Raw genomic sequence first — 23807 nt, forward strand, 5'->3', positions numbered from 1 at the left:
CGAAAAGGAATCTCCTCGTTTGTTGTATAAAAGTGACTTCGTATCCTTAAACTATGACCCGGAGTTCTAGCCTCTCCCACAAGAGGAAACACTCAGGTAGTTGCCATGATGCAGTCATCCTTAGATACTTCCAAGTACCAGGTATATTTGCTGACTCAGGACCTTTGGATGGCTGGCTGCTTGGCAATGAAAGATAATCTCCAAAAGATTCTTGTATGTTAAAATAAGATCACTTCTCGTTCATTTAATCTGTAATGAACATAGGCACAGCCTGCTCAGCCTCTTTTTCATCATCTGAAACATTCATCCTAGTAATGAATCAGATGAACATCTCTGAACTGCTTCAGCAATTATATCTTTTTCAAATAAGGAGACCAAAATTGTGCACAGTACTCCAGAGATGGCCTCACTAATGCCTTCTCCAGATGCTGTAAAACATTCCCACTTTCGTATTACATTCCTGTTGCAATAAATGCCAAGATTCCATTTGTTGCACCTGCATACTAACTTTGTGATTTTTGTATCAGGCCATCTAGATTCCTCTGTACCATTGTGTTTTGCAATCTCTCTTCATTTAAGTAATATACTATTTTGTATATGGACATTTTGGCAGATCACATTTCCTAATTTTCTACTCCATCTGCAAAATTTTTGCCTACACCCTTACCCTATCTATATCACTTTGCAGACTTTCTGCCTCTTGACAGTTTACTTTCCAATTTAAGTTAAAGCAAAATACTGTGGATGCTGGAAATCTGAAATAAAAACACGAAATGTTAGAAAAGCTCAGCAGGCCTGCCAATATCTGTCAAAAGAGAAATAGAATCATCTGGACTCAAAACAATTCCAGATTATAATCTCTTCCTTTTTTCTAGCTTTTGATTTTAGTCTCGTTCTCCTTTTTACTGCTTTGAATAAAAGCTTTCAATGTTTTGCCACTTTCACCTCTAGATGCATCATTTGTTTCTTTACTTACCATACCTTTCTTTAGCGGTTTAGTGGGCCTGTATCGCTAATTGTTTTGTCATTTAACTTGTCTTAATTTCCACCCTATCAAACAACCTTCCCCTTTATTCTTTTTCAACCCAGCTCCCTTCCATTTACTTAAAACATTTTGTTTTTCTAATTTTCCTTGGTTCTGGCAAAAGGCTTGGACCTGAAATCTTTCCATAGATCCTGTTTGACCTGCTGAGTATCTCCATCAATTTCTGTTTTTATCACCTTAAATCAAAGTCCTTTAGTTGTCTATGCTTCTGCCATTGGGAACCATTTCTGCTTTTCTGCTTTGCCCTAACAGCCAATATCCAGCATGGGCAAGCCTTATGAGCCATAAATATTATAGACTTCTCTACATTTAGAAAAAGCACTGTCCTTCATGAAAACCCATTCAATGCAAGTAAATCCCCTCAAGTATGCAATCCTTTATAAAAAGAATCTTTGTATTCATTACCCTACAGTAAAGACAGCTAACCATTTAATAAAAGCCAGAATTTTCCAGTTGTTCACGCCAGCGGTATTCTCTGGTTGTGCCAGCAGCACACCTCTGCATGCAGGTTTTGCGGTGGCGTGGGAAATTCCATTGACAGCAGCGGGATCAGAGAATCCTGCCATTAGCGAAGAGCATGCCATCTTCTACCACCGGGAAACACGCAGTCGGGAAGCCAGAGAATCTCATCCAATATTTTTGAATCAAACTTAGAGCTCTCCACCCCACTATTATGACAATGATTGTGGAAACAGTCAAGCAGCAATAATAGCAATAAAAATAGCAATTTTGAAACAATCATGGAAACAGCCATCATATAGAGATTCAGTGGTGATAAACAAGGTTTTGGGTTGTAGCATGTGTGCGTGGGGGGCAGATAACAGCTCACGGTTTGATCAAAATCAATTTAAAGCTTTTCCCTGATTCTTTTATTTCCAAAATAATGCATTATGTGCTGCAGAGGATATTGAACACATTTTATTTTTAATGTTTTGCAGGTGCTCTTTAGGGAGGTGATGCTAAGTAGAATATTGCCTCAAATAACTACCTGCCTGTTTCTATTTTCTAACAGTTTACCTGTCTGCAAGTCAAGGACAGAAATTGTGTATTCAGAGACCAAGGAAGAAAAAGACATGACAAAACTTACAGATGAAATTTCCATCGATCATGGTACCTTGGTCATCAGGGACTTTGACAGGTTAGAATATCTAACTTTCAACACATCAGTTGGTTTTGTGAGGTTTTTTTATCGTTGGTTTACTTTATATAAATCTATCAAATCACTTAGAATAAAATTATGGAATCCCTGCAGTGCAGAAGGAGGCCATTTAGCCTATCAAACTTGCACTGACAAAAATCCAACCAGGCCCTATCCCCGTAACCTCACACATTTATCTTGCTAATCCTCCTGACAATAAAGGGGTACTTTACTTGGCCAATCAACCTAACCAGCACATCTTTGGTGGGAGGAAACCAATATTTTTGAATCAAACTTAGAGCTCTCCACCCCACTATTATGACAATGATTGTGGAAACAGTCAAGCAGTAATAATAGCAATAAAAATAGCAATTTTGAAACAATCATGGAAACAGCCATCATATAGAGATTCAGTGGTGATAAACAAGGTTTTGGGTTGTAGCATGTGTGCGCGGGGGGCAGATAACAGCTCACGGTTTGATCAAAATCAATTTAAAGCTTTTCCAGAAGACACCCACGCAGACATGGGGAGAATGTGCAAACACCTCACAGACAGTGACCCGAGGCTGGAATTGAACCTGGGTCCCTGGCACTGTAAGGCAGCAGTGCTAACCACTGTGCACTGTGCCGCCCACAAAAAAAATTCTATCTAATCCTTGTTTGGTTTGTGTTTATATTGGAGTGTTTGACCTTACAATTTACAAACCATCTGGGAGTGACCTGCCAATGTTGCAGGCAAGATTCCTGTCTGCGCTGTTTCAGGCAGCAAAATGTAGCAGTGCAGGGAGGATATCTACTTGCAACAGTACAAATTAGGAATTAACTGTAAATTTGTGGATACCTAACTTTCTGTTGCACTGGCGCAGGGTGAATAATTTTAACCCACCCCATTGGACAGATAATGGTCAGTGGAGATTGAAACCAGGTATGGTATCAGGTGGATTGCCTGCCTAAAGCTAGTCATTTTGTCTCCAGCAGTTAGGTAATCTGGGCTGTCTAGAATTCTCCTAGAGGGAATTGGACACCTCTAAAGAATACCAAGTCAGCTCCAGTATTGGATTAATGTCACCTGTCATTGCAGTAGCTGACCATTGAAAGCAGCATAGGTTATAATTCTGTTTATCCAAACATTACAACTGCAAGAGTTTCTCGATGAAAATATCTGTGTACATCTCCTGATTAAACACAGCTTCATTATAAAAAGGAAAATATTTGACTTTAAATGGTAGTTTAAAAAACCTCTCCCCTTGGCTTCAGCAGAAACAAAAAAAGACCTTTAATGGATGGAACAAAGTCAATTGACCCCCATCATGTGTGACTATAATTAACAGCATTTTTTTTTGTTGTCATGTGTAGCATGAACACAAAATGAATGATAATAGAAATGAAAGTTGCTGATTTTTTTTTAAGCCAGTTGTGCTGTTATTTTTCAGTCAGGCAGTCCAAGTTGCTGTAGCAACATGCAGTTTTATACATATGCTGTAGTTTGGAGCAATGGACGATGAGAGAGGCTCCAACTTTCTTTCCGTCATACAGCTGACCAGAAATCTCTGTCGCTCTTGCTGCCTGCCAGTGGCACGTGTTGGTAGTATTTGCAGGTTGATATTCGACCTGTTTGACCACATTATGAATGCACTTTTGTTGGCCATCAAGTCCATTTGAACCAGAATTTCAGCTCAGAGGCAGAGATTCTACCCACTGCACTACTAGGCCTCCTCTTTGTCTTGGTAGAATAGTATAAGTAGCTGACACTAACACAAGCAACTGACACCAATTGACATTTAACTAGCGTCTTTTAGCAAGGAGAAGTTTGCAATATTGTCATAATTAAACTTACTATTCAAATATTGAAGTTAACACACTGCATTAGTCATTGAAATTGAATTAGTTGTGCTGTATTACACGGTGCACAAAAGATCTACTTCCAAAAGCAAGCAGATGTTCCTTATGAACCAAAATGTTCCCCAACAGAGTATCTCTAGGATAGCAGGACAATCAATCAACCCTTTGAACTTTTAGAGGTATGTATGAGTCACGTAGCTTAACTACAGCAGTTCAAGAGGTTGGTACACCACCACCTTCTCAAGGGTACTTAGTAATGAACAATAAATGCTGGCATAGCCAGGGATGCCCACATTCTATGACGGAATAATAATTAAAATGTTGCAATCACTTGATCCGTCTTACTGATGAACAAAGACCATTCTTGTGGACTTTAGATCGTAGTTGGCAAGTTGAAAATTTTTAAGCATTTAAATTAAATTGAGCCACAGCAAACAGAATAGTTAGACTAGATTGCAAAATTTTATTTCATGCTTATTCTAGACTACTCTTATTTACTTTGGAGCTCCCAGCCTTTGCATAGTTAATGGCATTGCCAATTATATAACATTTCTAACCATGTGAATGTTATGTTTCCTGTACAGAAAGCAGTCAATTTCTAATGCAGACACAAATGGGAAAGAGAAAACTGATGCTGAGAATGAAACTCGGGAAGGCCTGGGGTTACCCAAAGAAGACTCATATACCAGCCTCGCTACAGGACAAGAGGTATCTGGAATGCCAAATGGTAGAGCAATGAAATTTCCATTGGTCTTGACTTACGTTGATCCAAATATATTAAATCAAAATGTACTTGTTTACACCAGATCCAAAATATTGTCACTAATAGGTGGAGGTGTTTGCTACCTTGTCAAATTACCTAATTGAATTATTTGTTAGCTGACTGTATAATTAAGGAAAAAGCCAGCCCAAGATGCTGTGAACAAATTCCAAACTAAGCAATATCCACAGTCAAACAGAGTCGAGGATAGATTTCTTAACTTGTATGCTTTCTGGAAAATTCTTTCCTTTATTGATTGGGCGATGTTTAACTCAGATTAGATGCCCTTTTCCAATATTTTACAAGGAGGCATGTGAGCAGCAGAAAGGAGGTAGCAAACGAGAAGCATGGAGTTTAGAAGGATGAGGGGGGATCTTATAGAGATGTATAAGATAATGAAGGGGATGGCTAGGGTAGAGGTAGAGAGATTCTTCCCGCTCAGAAAGGACAGCAGGACTAGAGGGCACAGCCTCAAGATAAGGGGGGTGGCAGTTTAGAACAGAGTTGAGGAGGAACTTCTTCACTCACAGGGTGGTGAATCTCTGGAATTCTCTGCCAGTTGATGTGGAGGAGGTTACCTCGCTAAATATATTTAAGACACGGGTAGATAGGTTTTTGGTAGGCAAGGGAATTAAGGGTTATGGGGAGAAAGCGGGAAAGTGGAACTGAGCCATTTCAGATCAGCCATGATCTTATTGAATGGCAGGGCAGGCTCGAGGGGCTAGATGGCCTACTCGTGCTCCTATTTCTTTATGTTCTTACGTTCTTATGAAGTCAGGCATATTTTAACATTGCAATTTTTTTTGCATTTGTCATAGATTGTGATTCTGATTTAATTGGTAAATAACATAGGTAATAATACAATATTCGTTGTAACAGTCAATCAGAAAACATGTTGTAGTGCTGCATTCAGACAGACACAAAGGCTTGGATTTCCTTTTACAGTATAGCTTAGAACTGCAAAGCTTTTAACAGGTTTTAGATAAATTTGAATGTAAGTGTATCATCAGAGTCAATGTTCCAGGCATCTTATTAATATAGTTCCAAGTGAAGATTTGGGACAGTTACAGAGTACACTGTTTGTGGGAGTAAAAAGTGAAAGGCAAAGTGGTAGGAATAGTGAAATGTATCAGAATAAAGAGGCAAAGTTCTGAAGGTCTTTAGAGCACTAAAGGAAGACTCTTAACCTGAAAGGAGAAAGAACAAAACTAAAGGGAAAGAAAACTCATGGGGCTGATATGAAACTGTAATTGTACGACTGAGCAGAACAGAACCAGGCCCTTTTTATTTCAATATCTGCTCAAATCAACATGCTTCTGTGATATTTAGTTGTGATAAGGGTGCTCTTTGTGACACTCTATGATATATAAGTCAGCATTGCAGTATATTGGTGAGGAAATGGATCCAAGTTTCAGGCCAGTGCCACCTGTTACTGCCACTGCATGTGCCAACCTTATGCTACATGGTGTCTGCAAGTGTCCTTGTAATAGATGGTACAACTCTGCATCTGGCTGTCTACAGATTTTTGAAGACATTTTCCTCATAGCATTTATCAGTTACATGTGCCAAGCATGGGCCCATTTAAGTATTTAGTGGCAACTTAATAGTTATAGCAAATGTATACTGCTGTGGATCAGGCAAGAATATATTTATTCATACTGTATAATAGACTTTGAGTAGTGTGCTTCTGAAGGAGCAATGAGCGGTAATCACATATAGAAACATAGAAAATAGGAGCCGGAGGATGCCATTTGGTCTTTGGGGCCGCTCCACCATTCATTATGATCGTGGTTGATCATCCAACTCAAAAACCTGATCTGCCTTCCCTCCACATCCTTTGATCCTCATCACCTGGTGATGGCGAAGGTCACTGTGAGCCTCAATTTCTACGCAGCCGGATCCTCCTGGGGACCTCTGAGATTTCCCAGTCTTCGGTCCACAGCTGTGTCCGTGAGATGATCTTTGTTTTGTTCACCAAGCAGGCCAGTACATCCGTTTTAATGCGAGTGAGGCCCAGCAGGAAGCCCAGGCCACAGGCTTTGGCAACATTATTGAACATGCAGGAGGCAATTGCTTGCACGCACGTCACTCAGTGGTCTCCAAAGCAACAGGTACTGCGCTTCATGAACTGCAAGAGGTTATACTCCCTGAATGTTCAGATGGTCTGTGACCACAATAAGAACATCATGAACATGTGTGCTTGCCATGCATAACAGTGTCATTTGGTGGAGCTCTGACATCCACAATCACTTTGAAGACCAGCCCAAGCTGCTGGGATGGCACTTGGGTGACAAGGCTACCCACTAAGAACTTGGCTGACGACCCCAGTGCAAGGCCGGAGACTGAGGCCGATACCCGATACAATGAGGCCCAGGTTGCTGCTTGGTTCATCCTCAAGTGGAGTTTCAGGTTCCTGAAGATGCGCTTTTATGGCATGGACTGCTCTGATGGGGCCCTCAATTACAGCTCCCTGAGTATCTCCCGCATCATTATGGTCTGCTGTGCGCTCCACGATTGGATGCAACAATGGGGAGACTTCCTGGAGGAGGAGGAGGATGGCGGCCATGCAGATACCTGGGGATAAGGAGCCCAGGAGGATGTGGAGCAGGAGGGCGAGGACAAGGAAATCAAGGAGGATCTGGGGAACGGAAGACAGGTGATGGCAAGGGTCTGGCAGGGCAGGGCATCAAAGGTGGCTGTCATTGCCACATGTTTCTTTGATTACAGGGCATGCAGTGCACCAGCTGCAAACTCCACCACCATCCCCAGTGGCCACCACCCCCAACCGTTGTTCATACCCACCCACCAAGGGCCTCTTTGACATCACGCCAGGGTGATAGGCCTGGTTGGCCACGTTAGTAAGTTACTGGTCCAGGCAGGGAGGGGGTGATGACAACTTGCAATGTGCCACACTGTGACGCTGCTTTGGTGCAGAACAATTTTGACTTCTATCTGTTTTCTGCATGCAGACTGGTGCCTGGGCCCATGTCTGGGTGGGGTTGGGGACACAACCATCCTCTGCAATCCCCCCCGACTTGGGGGCATGGGTTTAGCATGAGCATTTTAGCATGAGCACTTGGAATACACACCAGTCAGCTGTATGGTGCAGGCACTGGGATATGGAGATCGCATATTTGGTGGCTGAAGGGCCTCTGTCATATAGACTGACAAACTGGGCTCTTCTGAGTCTGTTTGGGATAGAGCCATCCCTGTGGGAGGTGAATCAGGCACATATTAGTCACAGCTGTGGGCTGCAATAAATTTTATTCGTGAAACTAGAAGTGCAGTAACATGACGGGCTGATATATAACAGTGCGAGTAAAATAGATGGACGTGATCATTAAGACTGCCTATTTCCCTAAACCTAACTTCATCTGTGTCCTCTTGGTGACCCTCTAACTTGTTAATCTTGCATGGCCTAGCACTACGTCGACATGCCCCCTTACATTGAAGGTAAAGGAGCTCAGCTGAATTCCACACCTGATGGACTGTGATGCCCTTGTCAGGCTTCCCCTAGAGGGTTGAGGGTTGAGGCTTGGAGGGTCACAGCTGACTTTCTGGCATCATGGATGTATCTCTGCCACCCTGCTCATTCCACTGCCCTTGAGATGCACCTGTGTCAGGAAGGAGCAAGTCGGAAAACCAAGTTTCCCGGGTGGAAGGTCCTGGCACATGCTCCAGTTCTTCCTCCTTCCTCTGGGTGCCAATGGGCCCCTGGGTCACACCATGAGACTGTGGAGCAGCTGGGGTGAGCTCCAGAAACCCAGCGTTACCTGGCTCTGCCAGTCCTGGAGGCCCTACTGTGTTCACCCAATCATGTGTGAACCCTCTGTGATTGCCCTCTAAGTCGGGCTCAAAGTCTGAAGGCTGTAGGACTCCTCCCAACAGCCTCACAGTTGCTACAGCGTTGCTTACAACCTCTCCTGCATTCCCGGCTCTGCTGCTGCTTCCTCAGCAATTTAGGGAGAACTAATTGCAGCGACCCAGCATCTGGCTTGGGGCCAGCTGAATGATTGAATTCCTAGTGCAGAAGGAGGCCATTCAACCCATTGAACCTGCACTTACAACAATCCCATCCAGGTCCTATCCCTGCAACCCCACTTATTTACCGTTCTAATTCCCATGACACTAAGGGGAAATTTAGCGTGGCCAATCCACCTAACCCACACATCTTTGGGCTTTGGGTGGAAACCAGGGAGAACATGCAAACTTTGCCCAGTGACCCAAGCTGGGATCAAACCCGGATCCCTGGCGCTGTGAGGCAGCAGTGCTAAATACTGTGCCACCATGCCTCCACGCCTCTTGCAGACCTCTAGATGCCAAAGACCTCAGATGTTACCGCCTCCACCCGATGTACATCAATGGTGTGTCACGCACACCAGAGAATACCCAGCAGCCTCACCACCAACTTGAACCATAGAGGTGATAGTGTCTGCACTGGTAGATAGTGTGGCAAGGAACAAGATTAGCAAATAAAGGTTAAACAAAAACCAAAGACATTTTACCACTGTATTAAAAGGTAAAAGGTTACTTGAAGGAAATATGGGACCTATCAGAGATGAAGAAGGGAACTTGTGTGGATAATCATAGAGAGAAAATACTCAAAGGGTTGGAATCCTTGAAAGTTGATAGAGTGCCAGATGGACTGTTTCTGAGGCTGCCCAAAGAGGTCAAGGAGGAGATAGCAGGTGCTCTGAGGTTGATTTTCCAATACTCGCTACAGGGAATGTACCGGAGAGCTGGAGAGATGCAAACGTTGTTTAAAAAGGGATAGAAGGAAATGCCGAACAATTACAGGCCAGTTAGTCCTACATCGGTGGTGGGCAAATTAGTACAATCAATACTGAGAGATAGGATTGACTGTCACATAGAAAGTCAGGGATGGTCAGCATGGATTTGTTAAATGAAGGTCTTGTCTTACAAAATTGATTGAATTCTTTGAGGAAGTGACAAGAAGAGTTGATGAAGGTAGTGAGTGGATGTTGTGTGCATGGATTTTATCATGAGATTTGACAAGGCATTTCGATCAAAAAAGTAGAAGCCCGTTAGATACAGGAAAATGTGGCAAACTAGATCAAAAGTGGGCTTAGTAATAGGAAACAAATGGTAATGGTCGAAGGATGCTCTTGCAAATGGAAAGTTATTTCAAGTAGTGTTTCACAAAGTTTGGTTTGGGACCCTTGATGTTTAGGATGTGACTGGAACATTTTTAGGTGACTCAAAGATTGTCCAGTAGTAGACAATGCAGAGGAGAACAATAATCTACAAAACAATATTTATGGGTTGTTGGGAGTGGATGGTAAAGTGGCAGATTGATTTTAATATGGAGAAGTGTGAAGTAATGCATTTAGGGAGGTCAAACAATTTTAGGGAATACACACTAAATGGGAATATACTAAGAAGGGTAGATGAGGTTTATCATAGAGTCCCTATAGTGCAGAAGGAGACCATTCAGCCCATCGAGCATGCAACAATCACAATCCCACCCTGGCCTTATTCCTGAAACCCCACGTATTTATCCTGCTAATCCCCTTGACTGTAGGGGGATTTTAGCATGGCCTATCAATCTAATCCACACATCATTGGACTAGGAGGAAACCAGAGCACCCGGAGAAAATCCACACAACACAGGGAGAATGTGCAGACTCCACACAGACAGTGACCCAAGGCTGGAATTGAACCTGGGTCCCTGGCACTGTGAGACAGCAGTGCTAACTACTGTGCCATGACAGATCTTGGTGTACAAGTACACAAGTCCCTAAAGCTAGCAGCTCAAGTAGACAAGGTTTTAAAGAAGGCATGTGGAACGCTCCCTTTCATTGACGGAGGTAAACAAAAACTTGCACAATTTAAATTAGAAACCTATCAGCTGTGAATTGTAAAAAGATGTAATCGCATTAATTGCAATGTGCCACTTTGATGCTCAATTCTACATTTTGTCCTGGTGTTATGTCCCCAGATTTCTCTAAGGATATAAACAAAGCAGCAGGGAAGCATTTGAGATGCATGTGTACAATTCTAAATTCTCTGTCTAAATCCTTTTGTCTCTCTGTGATTACACATGCTGAAAAAATGCTGAAGAGTATCTGAAATGCATTCATAGTAATGTTTAATATTTCTCTCTTCTAGGCAGGTTGGAGTCTGAATGATGCAGAGAATCTGCTTTCAGGAAAGACCAAAGATAGCAAGTGTCCCTGGAGCTGTAATCTAGAGCAGAACAATGTGACGTTAGGGGTGGAGCAGGTAAGAAAGAGCTCAACTAAAATCATGCATTATGTGGAATTATATAGATTTGCAACTCAGAAACAGGTCATTCGCCCAACTGCTCTCAGTATTAATGCTTCAGATCAGCTTCCGTTCAAGCTATTTCATTTAATTTTATCAAGGAAATGTTCCTACACCACATGGATTGCTGCAGTTCAAGAAGGCAACGCGTTACTACTTCCTCAGGGTTAATTAGGGATGGGCAACAAATGCTTGTCTAGCCATCAATGCCCACACCCCATAAATTAATTTTAAAAATGCTCATATTTAATACCTCTAGTTTGCAATTTATTGAAATTTGAGCTCAGATAAACTGGCTGCAATACTGGTGACTCATACAATTCTTTCTCTCTGAAATGCTCCCAACCACCTTACTTTTACTTCTCTCTCTTTCTCATACACCTCCCTTTTCTTCACCCACTGCCTCTTTTCTATGTTTCCCTGAAACTTCTGCCTTATATACACCACACACACTTAATCACCACTCTTTTTCTCTCTAGTGTGCATCTCTCTCTCTCTCTTTCTGTGTTACTCACAATCTCTATGTACAGACCTGCATAATTCCCTTACAAGAAAATGGGGTTGCCTTGTTTTCGATATTGTGTTGCTATCTTCAGGAGTCAAAAATTAATCTCATTACTGGAAGCCACTGAGGAAAAAAAACACAGGTCAATTAAAAAGTGTTTATATTTAATTTTCTTTGCGCATATAAGAACATTTGAGATATGAAAATAATAATGTTCGACTGGCAGAATGGACAGAAGTGAGGTCATGTAATGAAACCTCCAGGAATCGGTCCAGCCAAAATTGGTAGCCCCATACACCAAAGTGGACTTTCTGACCAAATGTGACATTTGAGCATGCAAGTCTCACACAACCAATATTACACAGCACTAATCATTTCGAATTATAGAAACCACAACAAACATATGTCTTAGCCAGCAAATAGAAAAACAGCGTCAGGTTGTTAGCATTAGGGAGTGATGCCCTAACGTAGGGATGAAGGTTATATGGGTTTCCCTAGCATTAAACCTTTAACCTTGTTGTTTTTTAAATTCATTTGGCATGTCAGCTACAACTCTCACCAACTTTTACAGATGCACCACAGAAAGCATTCTTTCCGTTTGTAACACATTTTGGTATGGTTTCTGCTCTGTCCAAGACCGCAGGAACTACAAAGGGTCGTGAGTGAAACCCAGTCCATCACTCAAATCAGCTTCTCATCCATCGACACTGTCTACACTTACCGCTGCCTCGGAAAAGCAGTCAACACAATCGAGGACCTCATGCACCTCCGACATTCTCTCATCCACCTTTTTCCATCAGGAAAAGATAGACAAGACTGAAAACACATACCAACTGACTCAGAAACAGCTTTTTCCTTGTTGCCAACAGACTTTTGAATGGAAATACCTCGCATTAAGTTGATCTTTCTCTACAACCTAGCTATGACTCTAACACTACATTGTCCACTCTTCCTTCCTTCCCTATGTACGGTATGCTTTGTCTGTACAGCACACAAGAAACAATACTTTTCGCTGTATTTTTTTATTCATTCATGGGACGTGGGTGTCGCTTGTTAGCCAGCAAGCCAGCATTTATTGCCCATCCCTAGTTGCTCTTGAGAAGGTGGTGGTGAGCTGCCTTCTTGGATCGCAGTAAGAGATCTCACAAGACCAGGCTAAAGCCCAACAGGTTTATTTGGTAGCACAAGCCGCTAGCTTTCGGAAGTTGCCCCTGCATCAGATAAGTGGGAGTTCTGTTCACAAACACTGCATATAAAGACACAAGCTTAATTTACAAAATAATAGATGGAATGCGAATCTTTACAGGTAATCAAGTCTTAAAGGTACAGACAATGTGAATGGAGAGAGCAGTAAGCACAGGTTAAAGAGATGCGTATTGTCTCCAGATAGGACAGTTAGTGAGATTTTGCAAGCCCAGGCAAGTTGTGGGGGATTACAGATAGTGTGACGTGAACCCAAGATCCCGGTTGAGGCTGTCCTCAATCGCAGTATCCTGGTGAATTTCGTCTGCATCTCCTCCAGTGCAATCACATCCTTCCTATAATTTGGTGACTAAACCTGTGCGCATTACTTTACCCGTGGCCTCACCAAAGTTCCATACATCTCCAACATGACTTCCTTGCTTTTGTAATCTATGCCTCGATTGATAAAGGCAAGTGTCTAATATGCCTTTTTCACCACCCTACTAACATACCCTTCTGCCTTCTGAGCTCTTTCAGCAAACACATCAAGGTCCCTTTGTTCCATAGAACTTCCTGGTGTCATGCTGTTCATTGAATACTTCCTTGTCAAATTACTCCTTCCAAAGTATATCACTTCACACTTTTCAGAGTTAAGTTCCGTTTGCCACATATCTGCTTATTTGACCATTCCATCTATATCTTCCTGTAGCCCAAGACACTCAACCTTACTGTTATTCACTTGGTCAATCTTTGTATCATCTGCAGACTTATTAATCCTACTCCTACGTGGTTATCTATGCCATTTATATAAATGACAAATAATAGGGGGCCCAACACAGATCTCTGTGATACACCACTGGATACTGGCTTTCAGTCACTATAGCAGCCTTCTGTCATCACGCTCTGTCTCCTACAACTGAGCCAATTTTGAATCCACTTTATCAAATTACCTTGTATTCCATATGCATTTACCTTCTTTACAAATGTCCAAAATGGAACCTTGTGAAATGCTTTGCTAAATGCATACAAACTACATATAAAGAACTTCTATAAGACTAATGTTTTTGCTTCTGCTTCACAGTCCTGCACCTATTATTTGCGTTTTTTAGATGTTAGCTTGGCTTCATTGATAGTGCTCCCAGGAGAATAAGTTTAATCTCATTCCAGTGCTCGGGAATGTGATCTAGGTTTAAACAGCTGTGCAATATTGAGAGAGTGTTGCATTGCAGTACCTTCTGGACCACAAGGATTAATGCACAACGCAGAAAATTCTTTGGCGATGGACAGAATGCTCCCATTTTGAGATTGAGTGAGGTGGTGGGCAGCTCCTGTGGCATCTGTCCCACCAAACAGATCAGCAGGATCTTGAGCCAGATTCAGCACCTGGAAGCTCATTAGTTACGCACAAGTGCATTCCTCGCCAAATCATTTGGCAGGCTAGAAGCTGATTCATGCTCCCGCCATTTTTAAATACCAATCCAGTTCACTGTCTCCAGCCCACCTGTCTTCATCAGACTGTGCAGGATGCCAACAACTCAGAATAAAAAGGCTGGCAGACTTAAGAAAAAGTCTACTCCTCGATTCAACCATCCACCGCCTTCGACTCCCCGCCAACACCACCCCCCCCCACCCCCCCCCCGTCCCCTCCGTCCCCCCCGTCCCCGCATGCATCTGAAGACTTTGTGTATCTCCTGCCAGTAAACACTATGGTACCCCTTTGACCCACTTGTGTCTAAGGTTTTCATGCAGCCTTGACAGAGTGCAGCTTCCCTCTCCTTGGTCTTCTCTATGTCTTCCATTGTTCATCACCTCAATCCATCTCCTTGCTCCTCTTCCATCATGTGCCCCTATCCTTCCCCGGTTCTTGTACAAAGAACACAAGAAATAGAAGCAGAAGTCGGTCACCAAATCCATCAATCTTGCTCTGCCATTCAATATGATCATGGCTGATCTATGCTGGCCTCAACTCCTTTTCTGTGTCATTTCCCCCCTGACCTTCTATTCCTCGATCTATCAAATATTTGTCCAATGCCACTTTAAATATTTCTAATGATCCAGCCTCCACCACCTTTTGGGGCAGAGAATTCCAGAAATTCACCACCCTCTGTGAGAAGAAATTTCTGTGCACCCTAGTTTTAATGACTGACTCTTTATTTTGTAGCTATGTTCCATGGTTCAACACTCTCCCACTCATGAAAACATTTCACCATCTCCCCTGTTAAACCCCCTCAGGAACTGACATGTTTGAATAAGGTCACTCCTCACTCTTTGAAACTCCAAGGAATACAGATGCAGGTCATTTGGTCTCTTTTGATAGGACAACCCTCTCATCCCAGGAATTAGCCTGCTGAACCTCCTTTTGACTGCATTCAATTTTACTTTTTTGTATAGCCCTCCTTCCATGTTGTTATTCCTTGTCTTGAGGCCATAGCATGTTCCCTAATGGTAGGGATATAACCTGTGTCCAAATATCCATTTCATTCTTCCACTCGTTATACAGTTTGGAAACATCAATGGGTAATCAGACCCTGCCACATGCCTTCTGCAACTTTTCACAGTGATTACTGGGGTTGTAGTTTTCTGTCTGAATTATTTTTTCTCAGCCTCCAACCTTCACCTTCAGGCCCAATCTCTATTACAAGGCTATTTCCCAGATAAACATTACCTCTTAATTAACAATTGATTTTAATCTATTTCTAACATTTCTGGGCACCAGTTAACGCTCACCAGCTACATTTAATTTAATTTACTACTAGCAGACCATGTGATATTAAATATGCCAATTTTAAAACATTTGAGGCTTCTGACTGTTAATGTCGTGCATTGTGCCATCCAGACAGCTTCTCGTTAAGCGGACTGTTCGGTATTGTTGGAATAGTGTTCAGCTGCCTAATTCCTGAGCTCTGGAATTTCCATTTAACATTTCTTCACCTCTTTATTTCCCTTTGACAAACTCTGTAAAACTAAGTTCCTTGACCAAGCTTTTGGTCTTCTTACGTAATATCGACTATGCCACTCAGTGTTTTAAGATGTACCTGTGAAGTGTCCCAAGACCTTTTGTTGCATTAAAGGTGCTATGTAGATATAAATCATTACTATTCTTGTTAATCCTCTTAACTAAAAGTTACAGTTCAGACCATTAACTGTGATGATGCTTAAAAATTATTAAATTGACTGTGAAGCATTTTGGTGTTGTGAAAGATGGTATATAACTTTTTTCTTTCAATTGCATCTCACTCTAATAGGTGTTTGATATCCTTCCACTGTTTGGTGTTCTACATCCAAATGAAAGTCAACAAGTGACCTTTACATTTTATGGCCACCCGGACATTATCGCTGAAGTGAAAGCAATATGTGAGGTGGAAGGTGGACCAACATATGAAATTACACTGAAAGGAGAGGCATCATTAATCAAATATGCATTTGATAAAAAAATGATCGACTATGGTCCCCAGGTTAGTACAACAAAATGCTCTTCATCTACAGATAGCTACTTCATTGAACCTGAGAAATCCACAGATCACAAGTAATATTTCTGTGCCATTTATTTACGAGAGGAGCCCTATACTAATTTGGCTACCTCATTCCCCATATCATTGTGTCTGTCTTTACTTCAAATAATAGTTCTTTCCAGGGATGAAGAGCTTCAGCTCTGAAGAGATATTTGGAGAAACTGGTACTATTCTCCTTAGTAACGAGAAAGTTGAAAGAAAACGAGTTCATAGAATCTACAGTGCAGAAGGAGGTAATTTGGCCCATCAAGCCGACATCGACAACAATCCCACCCAGGTCTTATCCCCATAACCCCACATATTTAAAGGTGTTCAAAACCATGTGGGTCTCAACAGAGTAAATAGGGAGAAACTTTTTCCATTGGCCGAAGGATTGAGAATGAGAAGCAATTAATTTAAGATGAATGGAAAAAGAAGAAATGATGGCGTGAAGAAAGCACTGAGCAATTAGGGTATGGAATGCACTGATTATGAGCGTAGTGGAGGCAGATTTATTCCTGACATTCAAAAGAGTATTGGATCATTGTCTGAAGAAGAGGAAATTGTCAGGTCATAGGAAAAAGATGAGAGAGCCAGCACAGACATAATGGGCCAAATGGCCTCATTATATGCTGCAACTGTGATTCCATTTATCCAATTTTCCTTTGCAAGATGCAACAGTCTCTGCCTCGAACATTCATTGTAGCTTTGACTACTTTATGAGTCTAACTCTCAGGAGCTTTGGCACATGATAAAGGGGGAAACGACAGAACCGCTGGCCAGAATTTTACTGGTGCGCCCGCCAAGGCTCGTAAGATCACGCCCGAGGCCAATGGAGAATGCCGTTTTGTGAGCCTTTCCCGCCCCGAAATCAGGGCTGCTGCCTTTATTCAGGTACTTCCCATTTTACACTGAAAAATGTGTTGTTAGAACATATTTGATATCCTTTTTCTTGCCTGAATGAATGCTTCATCAGTTTTGGGTTTGTGGCATCTGCTGACGTTGCATCCTACGGGCATGTTAGTTTGAAGGATATGGGAATTATAGCTTTTCACCAATCTGAATACAAAGTATGAAGAATATTTCTGTACTGGATGAACTACAAGTCTGGTTTGAAGATGGGTTCTATTCATTTCAATGGAGATGCTATCTGGGGAGAATACATAACACTTTCTAACACTGGGGAGAGGCCTGGCTCTGAATGGGTAATCATTTGGCTTTTTCTTAACACACTTTTATAGAGATAATTTGTATCAATATAAAATCAGGCATAACTTTGAATGAAATGTTGCTGCACTAGACTTATAGAACATAGAATATTACAGCGCAGAACAGGCCCTTCGGCCCACGATGTTGCGCCGACCAGTTAAAAAACAATGACCCACTAACCTAAACCAATCCCTTTTCGTCCACCTATCCACGGATCTCTTAAACGCCCCCAAACTATGTTAATGTTTAACTTTGATTGTGATCATACTTATAAATAATTTTCAATTACTGCAGTATTATTTTTATCAGTGAGGAATTGCTCATGTGATATCATTTCACATATGTCTGACTTTGATAAATGACATGAAAAAACATTTTTATTCATGGGACATAGGCATCGCTGGCTGGCCAGCATTTATTGCCCATCCCTAATTTCCCAAGGGCAGTTGAGAATCAACCACATTGCTGTGGTTCTGGAGTCACATGTAGGCCAGACCAGGTAAAGATAGCAGATTTCCTCCCCTAAATGACATTAGTGAAGCAAGTGGATTTTTCCGACAATCAACAGAGGTTTCATGGTCATGGGAAAATCTCAATTCCAAATTTTTTTTCATTGAACTCAGCGCTGTGCTGAATTCGAACGCGGGTCCCCACAACGTTAGGTGAGTTTCTGGATTAATAATCTAGCGTTAATACCACAAGCGCATTGCCTCCTCTCCAATATCTCCAACTGTTTAAGGAATATTTGAAGTCTTGAGGTAAGAAGATTGTCGCTGTGACAGAATGTTAATGTGAACATTCAATAATGCATGACAGCTTGGAAAGATGCTGGAAGGGGGCAAACCAATTTCCCCACATAGAAAGGGGGAGAGCACGTGTTAACCGGGGTACCACTTGGCAGTTGTGATCAGAGAATCATACAGGGTTGATAAGATGGGAACCAGCATAAAAATGGACAATTCTGAAATAACGCTTAGCATGCAACCTTACCATCCTGCCTCACCAAACAACAGGCGGGGCAAGGTTACAAGATCTCTTCTTGCTGTTTTTCTCTCCAGAACCAATTGTTTGTCAATTCTGGTAAGGTCATCCCTGAAGTCCATAATAGACCTTTGGACCTTTATGTTATCTAATCTCAGCTAGGGTCCTGAGGCCTAACAATGGTAGTTAGTGTGACAGTTGGTAAGGGGAAAAGGGTAGTGAGCATGGTTTTTTTAAAAATTCATGGGACATAGGCGTTGCTTGCTGGCAAGCATTTATTGCCCATCCCTAGTTGTGCGAGGGTGGTTGAAAGTCAACCACATTGCCGTGGCTCTGGAGTCACATGTGGGCCAGACCAGATAAAGATGGTAAATTTTCTTTCATAACGGACATTAGTGAACCAGATAGGTTTTTCTGACAACAGTTTCATGGTCATTAGTAGATCCTTAATTCCAAATATTTTATTGAATTCAAATTCCACCATGTGCCGTGGTCCCGAGAACATTAGCTGAATTTCTGGTTTAATAGTCTACTGATAATACCACTCGGCCACCGCTCGGGGCTTGTGTTGCATGCATTCCCCCTGCCCATGGAATGACCCCCAAAGGATTGCATATAAAGTCGACCCACCAATTCCATTGACATCTTCACAGTTGCCTTGCCATCTGTCTGTTGGACTGGTTGTCTGGCTGATAGTTGACATTACATCCCAGGTGCCACTAACAGTGAAAAGCAGCAGCTCTGTCAACTACTGCCCCATTACTCCAATCAGGGGAGCTCTGCAGATGTTAATAGGGCTCCTCACACTGCACAGACTCTGCAATGTGACTCGATGGGAAACCATCTTATGCTAGTTATCAGAGTGCTTCTTCACCTCTGTCTGAACTGCTATCCATTGCTGGAAGCCACTGAACCAGATATCCAGGTCGGTGTACTCATGCCTATGCTTAAAATGTTCCCAGCAGGGGATCCCTGCATTACCACTTGTATGCTCTCTGCATCTCCCCATGGCAAGGGTTCAGTGATGGACGCCAACTTGGGGAGCGTGCAACATAGCCTCATCCTGCGGGAAATCCTGGGGTCTTTGAAGGCCAGCCCAGGCTGCCAGGGTGGCTTTTGGGGGACAAGGGCTATCTGCTAAGGGCTTGGCTGATGACAGCAATGTGGAGGCCTGAGACTGATACAGAGACCCATTATAATGAGGCCCACACTGCCACTTGGTCCATCATCGAGCAGTAATAAGTCACCTGAAGGTGTGGTTCTGCTGCCAGGATCACTCTGGCTTCAGTACAGCCCTCACTATCATGATCTCCTGTATGCTTCACAACCTGGTGTAGCAGCTGAAAGACTTTCTGGAGGAGGAGAGCAAGCAAGTGGACATCTCTGTGGAGGAAGGGGCCATGAGGATGTGGAGGAGGAGGAGACCGAGGATGAGCCCGGGCTGGAGGATAAACAGCAACAAGAGTCTGGTAGGGCAGGGTGGTGATGGCGACCCTCATTGTTACAAGGTTCAAAAACTAGAGTATATGTGATCCGTCACTTCCTACCTCCGGCACCTGGAGCCTGCAATACCACCCCATCCCCCTGCAACCTTTGTCCACACTATGGGTTCATTGACATCACACTAGGGTGATGGGCCTGGGTGCTAGCGAGTTACTGGTCCAAGTAGGAGGGTGAGGGCGACTTGTTATGCAGCATGCTGTGGTGCAGCCCCAGTGCCACACAAGTCTGACTCCTAACTGTTCTATGGCTGCACATTGGCGCCTTGACCTGTGTCTAAATAATGGTTAGTGGCTCAACTATCTGGCTCAATGCCCTAGTTGTTCCCAGAGTACAGTGGGTGCTGGGGATGTCATGGCCAGCTGTTTGACACAGTGGGCCTCCAGAGCACCCACTGCTGGTACAGCTTGGGATGAGTGTTTGGAGTCTAATGCCAGCCATGGGCCTGGAACAGGCATTGGGAAATGGAGATCACATATTTGATTAGCTAAAGAGCCTCTTGCATGCAGAATGATGCTCTGAGCCCCTCTGGGTATGGTCATTCCTGTGGGAGGTGAATCACAGAAAGTTTACTCACAGCTGTGGAGTGTAATAATATTTATTAGTGAGATTTAACAGTGCAACACTTCAAATAGTAATATCTAGCAGTGCTATAAAACCTATTGTCCGAAACCTAACTACTATAGCCCTGCTCCTGGGCCCTCTTGGTGACCCTACAGCTCTTCAATTTTACATAGCCTACATAGTGGTATTCCCCAGGATGTGTATCGGAGGTGGAGGTTGTTAGCAGTGGTCTATGACGTCCTTGGTCAGCATCCCTAGAGGGCTGGGAGTTGGAGGGCCCCGGCTGATTTTCTGGTGTCACGGACATATCCATGCCATCCTGTTCACTCTTCTGTCCATGAGATGCACCGGTATCAGAAAGAGGGGAGTCGGTTGGCCTAGCAACAGCCAAAGTTTCCTGGGTGGCACTTCCTCTTCCCTTGGGTTGCCCAGTGACTCCAGGACAGTACATGGGACGTAGGAGCAGCAGTAGTGAGCTCTAGGAGCCTCAGTGTCACCTGATGTTGTCTGTCCTGGTGGACCAACTGTGTTCTCCCCATGGGGTGTTAGCTCTTGAGTCTGGGCCAAACACTTGATGCCTGCAGCAAATATGCTGTGATACTGAGCCAAGCTCTGCAGTCCCTCAGCGATGGCTGGATGTGACTGGGCAATGCTCTCTGTCTTGAGAATGGATCTGAGCTCCTCAGCCATGGCCTGCTATATCTTGGCCATGAACCGCTTTGTCTTAGGCCATGATCAGTTGTGAGTCGACCATGGCCCACTGTGATTTGGTCATGCCTTGGACCTTGCTACTCATAGTGACCATTTCCTGACCAAGGCTTTCCACTGCAGATGCCACCCTTGCAGTTTTGGCCTGGGTGCCATGTAATGCTGGCAACTGCTCTGCAACTGAACGGTGCTGGACTCCTCCCAACAGCCTTGCAGCTCCTGCAGTGTTGCTGACAGTTCTTTCTGCATTCCCCATCTCTTCAGCTATCTCCAGCAGCTTAGGGAGAACTAATCGCAGCAGGCACCTGGCTTGGGGCCATCTGATTCCTTGACCCTGGCAGACCTCTGTTCGCCCAAGGCCTCAGACTTTCCTGCCTCCGTCTGATGTACATCAACAGCACCAGAGAAACCCAGAAGCTTCACCACTAACTAGTGATAATATCTGCGCTGGTGGATTGTATGGTGGAAGCCTGTGTTGATTGACTGGTGCTGGCTTCAGAGGATTCTTCTGGGCCTTCCTCCAAGGTGTTTTCCAAGCTGTCGTGGGGCATCATGTCGGGAGCAGTGGTGGGGAGGAAATGGCAATGCCTGACAGGCTGGGTGCATTTCTTCTACAAAAGATACAAGATAGAACATTGAACATTACAGCGCAGTACAGGCCCTTCAGCCCTCGATGTTGCGCCAACCAGTGGAACCAATCTAATGACCCTCTTACCTAAACTATTCCAATGTTATCCATATGCCTATCCACTGACCTTTTGAACGCCCTTAAAGTTGGCGAGTCCACAACTGCTGCAGGCAGGGCATTCCACGCCCTTACTACCCTCTGAGTAAAGAACCTACCTCTGACATCCGTCCTATAATTACCACCCCTTAATTTAAAGCTATGTCCCCTCATGTTAGCCATCACCATCCGAGGTAAAAAGCTCTCACTGTCCACCCTATCCAATCCTTTGATCATCTTATATGCCTCAATTAGGTCACCTCATAACCTCCTTCTTTCTAATGAAAATAACCTCAAGTCCCTCAGCCTTTCCTCATAAGACCTTCCCACCAGACCAGGCAACATCCTGGTAAACCTCCTCTGCACCCTTTCCAATGCCTCCACATCTTTCTTATAATGCGGCGACCAGAACTGTACGCAATACTCCAAGTGCGGCCGCACCGGAGTTTTGTACAGTTGTTACATGACCTCACGGCTCTGAAATTCAATCCCTCTATTAATAAAAGCTAACACACCGTACGCCTTCTTAACAACCTTATCAAACTGGGTGCCAACTTTCAGGGAGCTACGCACGTGTACCCTGAGATCTCTCTGCTCGTCAACACTACCAAGAGTCCTTCCATTAGCCCTATATTCTGTACACCTGTTACTCTTACCAAAGTGAATCACCTCACACTTTTCCGTATTAATCTCCATCTGCTACCTCTCGGCCCAGCTCTGCAGCTTATCTATGTCCCAGTGCAAACTGTAACATCAATCCTCACTGTCTACAACTCCTCCAACTTTGGTGTCGTCAGCAAATTTACTAATTCATCCTTCTACATCCTCATCTAGGTCATTTATAAAAATGACAAACAGCAGTGACCCCAAAACAGATCATTGAGGTACACCACTTGTAACTGAACTCCAGGTTGAATATTTCCCATCAACCACCACCCTCTGTCTTCTATCAGCTAGCCAATTCCTGATCCAAACTGCTAAATCTCCCTCAATCCCATGCATCTGCATTTTCTGCAATAGCCTACCTTGGGGAACCTTATCAAACGCTTTGCTAAAATCCATATACACCACGTCAACTGCCTTACCCTTATTCGCCTCTTTGGTCACCTTTTCAAAAAAACTCGATAAGGTTTGTGAGGTACGACTTACCCTTCACAAAACCGTGTTGACTATCCCTAATCAATTTATTTCCCTCTAGATGATTATAAATCCTATCCCTTATAATTCTTTCCAAAACTTTGCAATGGAATGCAAGGGAGGGGCAAGTATCTGGGCAGCATGTGCCAACTCCCCACAGTGACCCAAGCTGAAAATCAAACCCAGGTCCCTGGAGCTATGAAGCAGCAGTGCTAACCACTGTGCTACCGTGCCATTATGATGTGTCAAGTGCTCATCCAAATACTTTTTGAAGGATGTGAGGCAACCCATCTTCACCACTCTCTTAGGCAGCGCATTTCAGACTGTCAACACCCTCTGGGTAAAAAGATTTTTCCTCAGATCCTCCCTAAATCTCCTGCCGCTCACCTTGAACTTGTGGCCACTCATGACGGACCCTTCAGCTAAGGAGGAACAATTCTTCTTTTCCACTGTGTCCATGCCCCTCACAATCTTGTATATCTCGCTTAGGTTGCCCCTCTGTCTTCTCTGCTCCAACGAAACAGCCCTAGCCTATCCAGTCTCTCTTCATAACTTAAATGTTCCATACTGGGCAACTTCCTGGTGAATCTCCTCTGCAACCTCTCCAGCACAGTCACATCCTTCCTATAATGTGATGACCAGAACTGCACACAGTTCTCTAGCTGTGGCCTCACCAAAGTTCTATACAACTCCAACTTGACTTCTCTGCTTTTGTTTTTCACCCTACTAACATGCC

General features: G+C 43.5%; 1 protein-coding gene across 1 annotated transcript in view; it reads left to right on the top strand.

The window, feature by feature from the left end:
• hydin (HYDIN axonemal central pair apparatus protein) overlaps nt 1-23807 on the top strand; it is a 1114396-nt gene that overhangs the window by 590802 nt on the left and 499787 nt on the right. The window contains exons 24-27 of the mRNA XM_080187991.1: nt 2058-2183; nt 4610-4733; nt 10915-11028; nt 16003-16212. Of these exons, the coding sequence (XP_080044117.1) occupies nt 2058-2183; nt 4610-4733; nt 10915-11028; nt 16003-16212 (574 nt within the window). The remainder of the gene's footprint in view (nt 1-2057; nt 2184-4609; nt 4734-10914; nt 11029-16002; nt 16213-23807) is intronic.

Source organism: Carcharhinus amblyrhynchos, chromosome 4 (genome assembly GCF_965287045.1).
Source record: "Carcharhinus amblyrhynchos chromosome 4, sCarAmb.v2.hapA, whole genome shotgun sequence".
Taxonomy (NCBI): domain Eukaryota; kingdom Metazoa; phylum Chordata; class Chondrichthyes; order Carcharhiniformes; family Carcharhinidae; genus Carcharhinus; species Carcharhinus amblyrhynchos.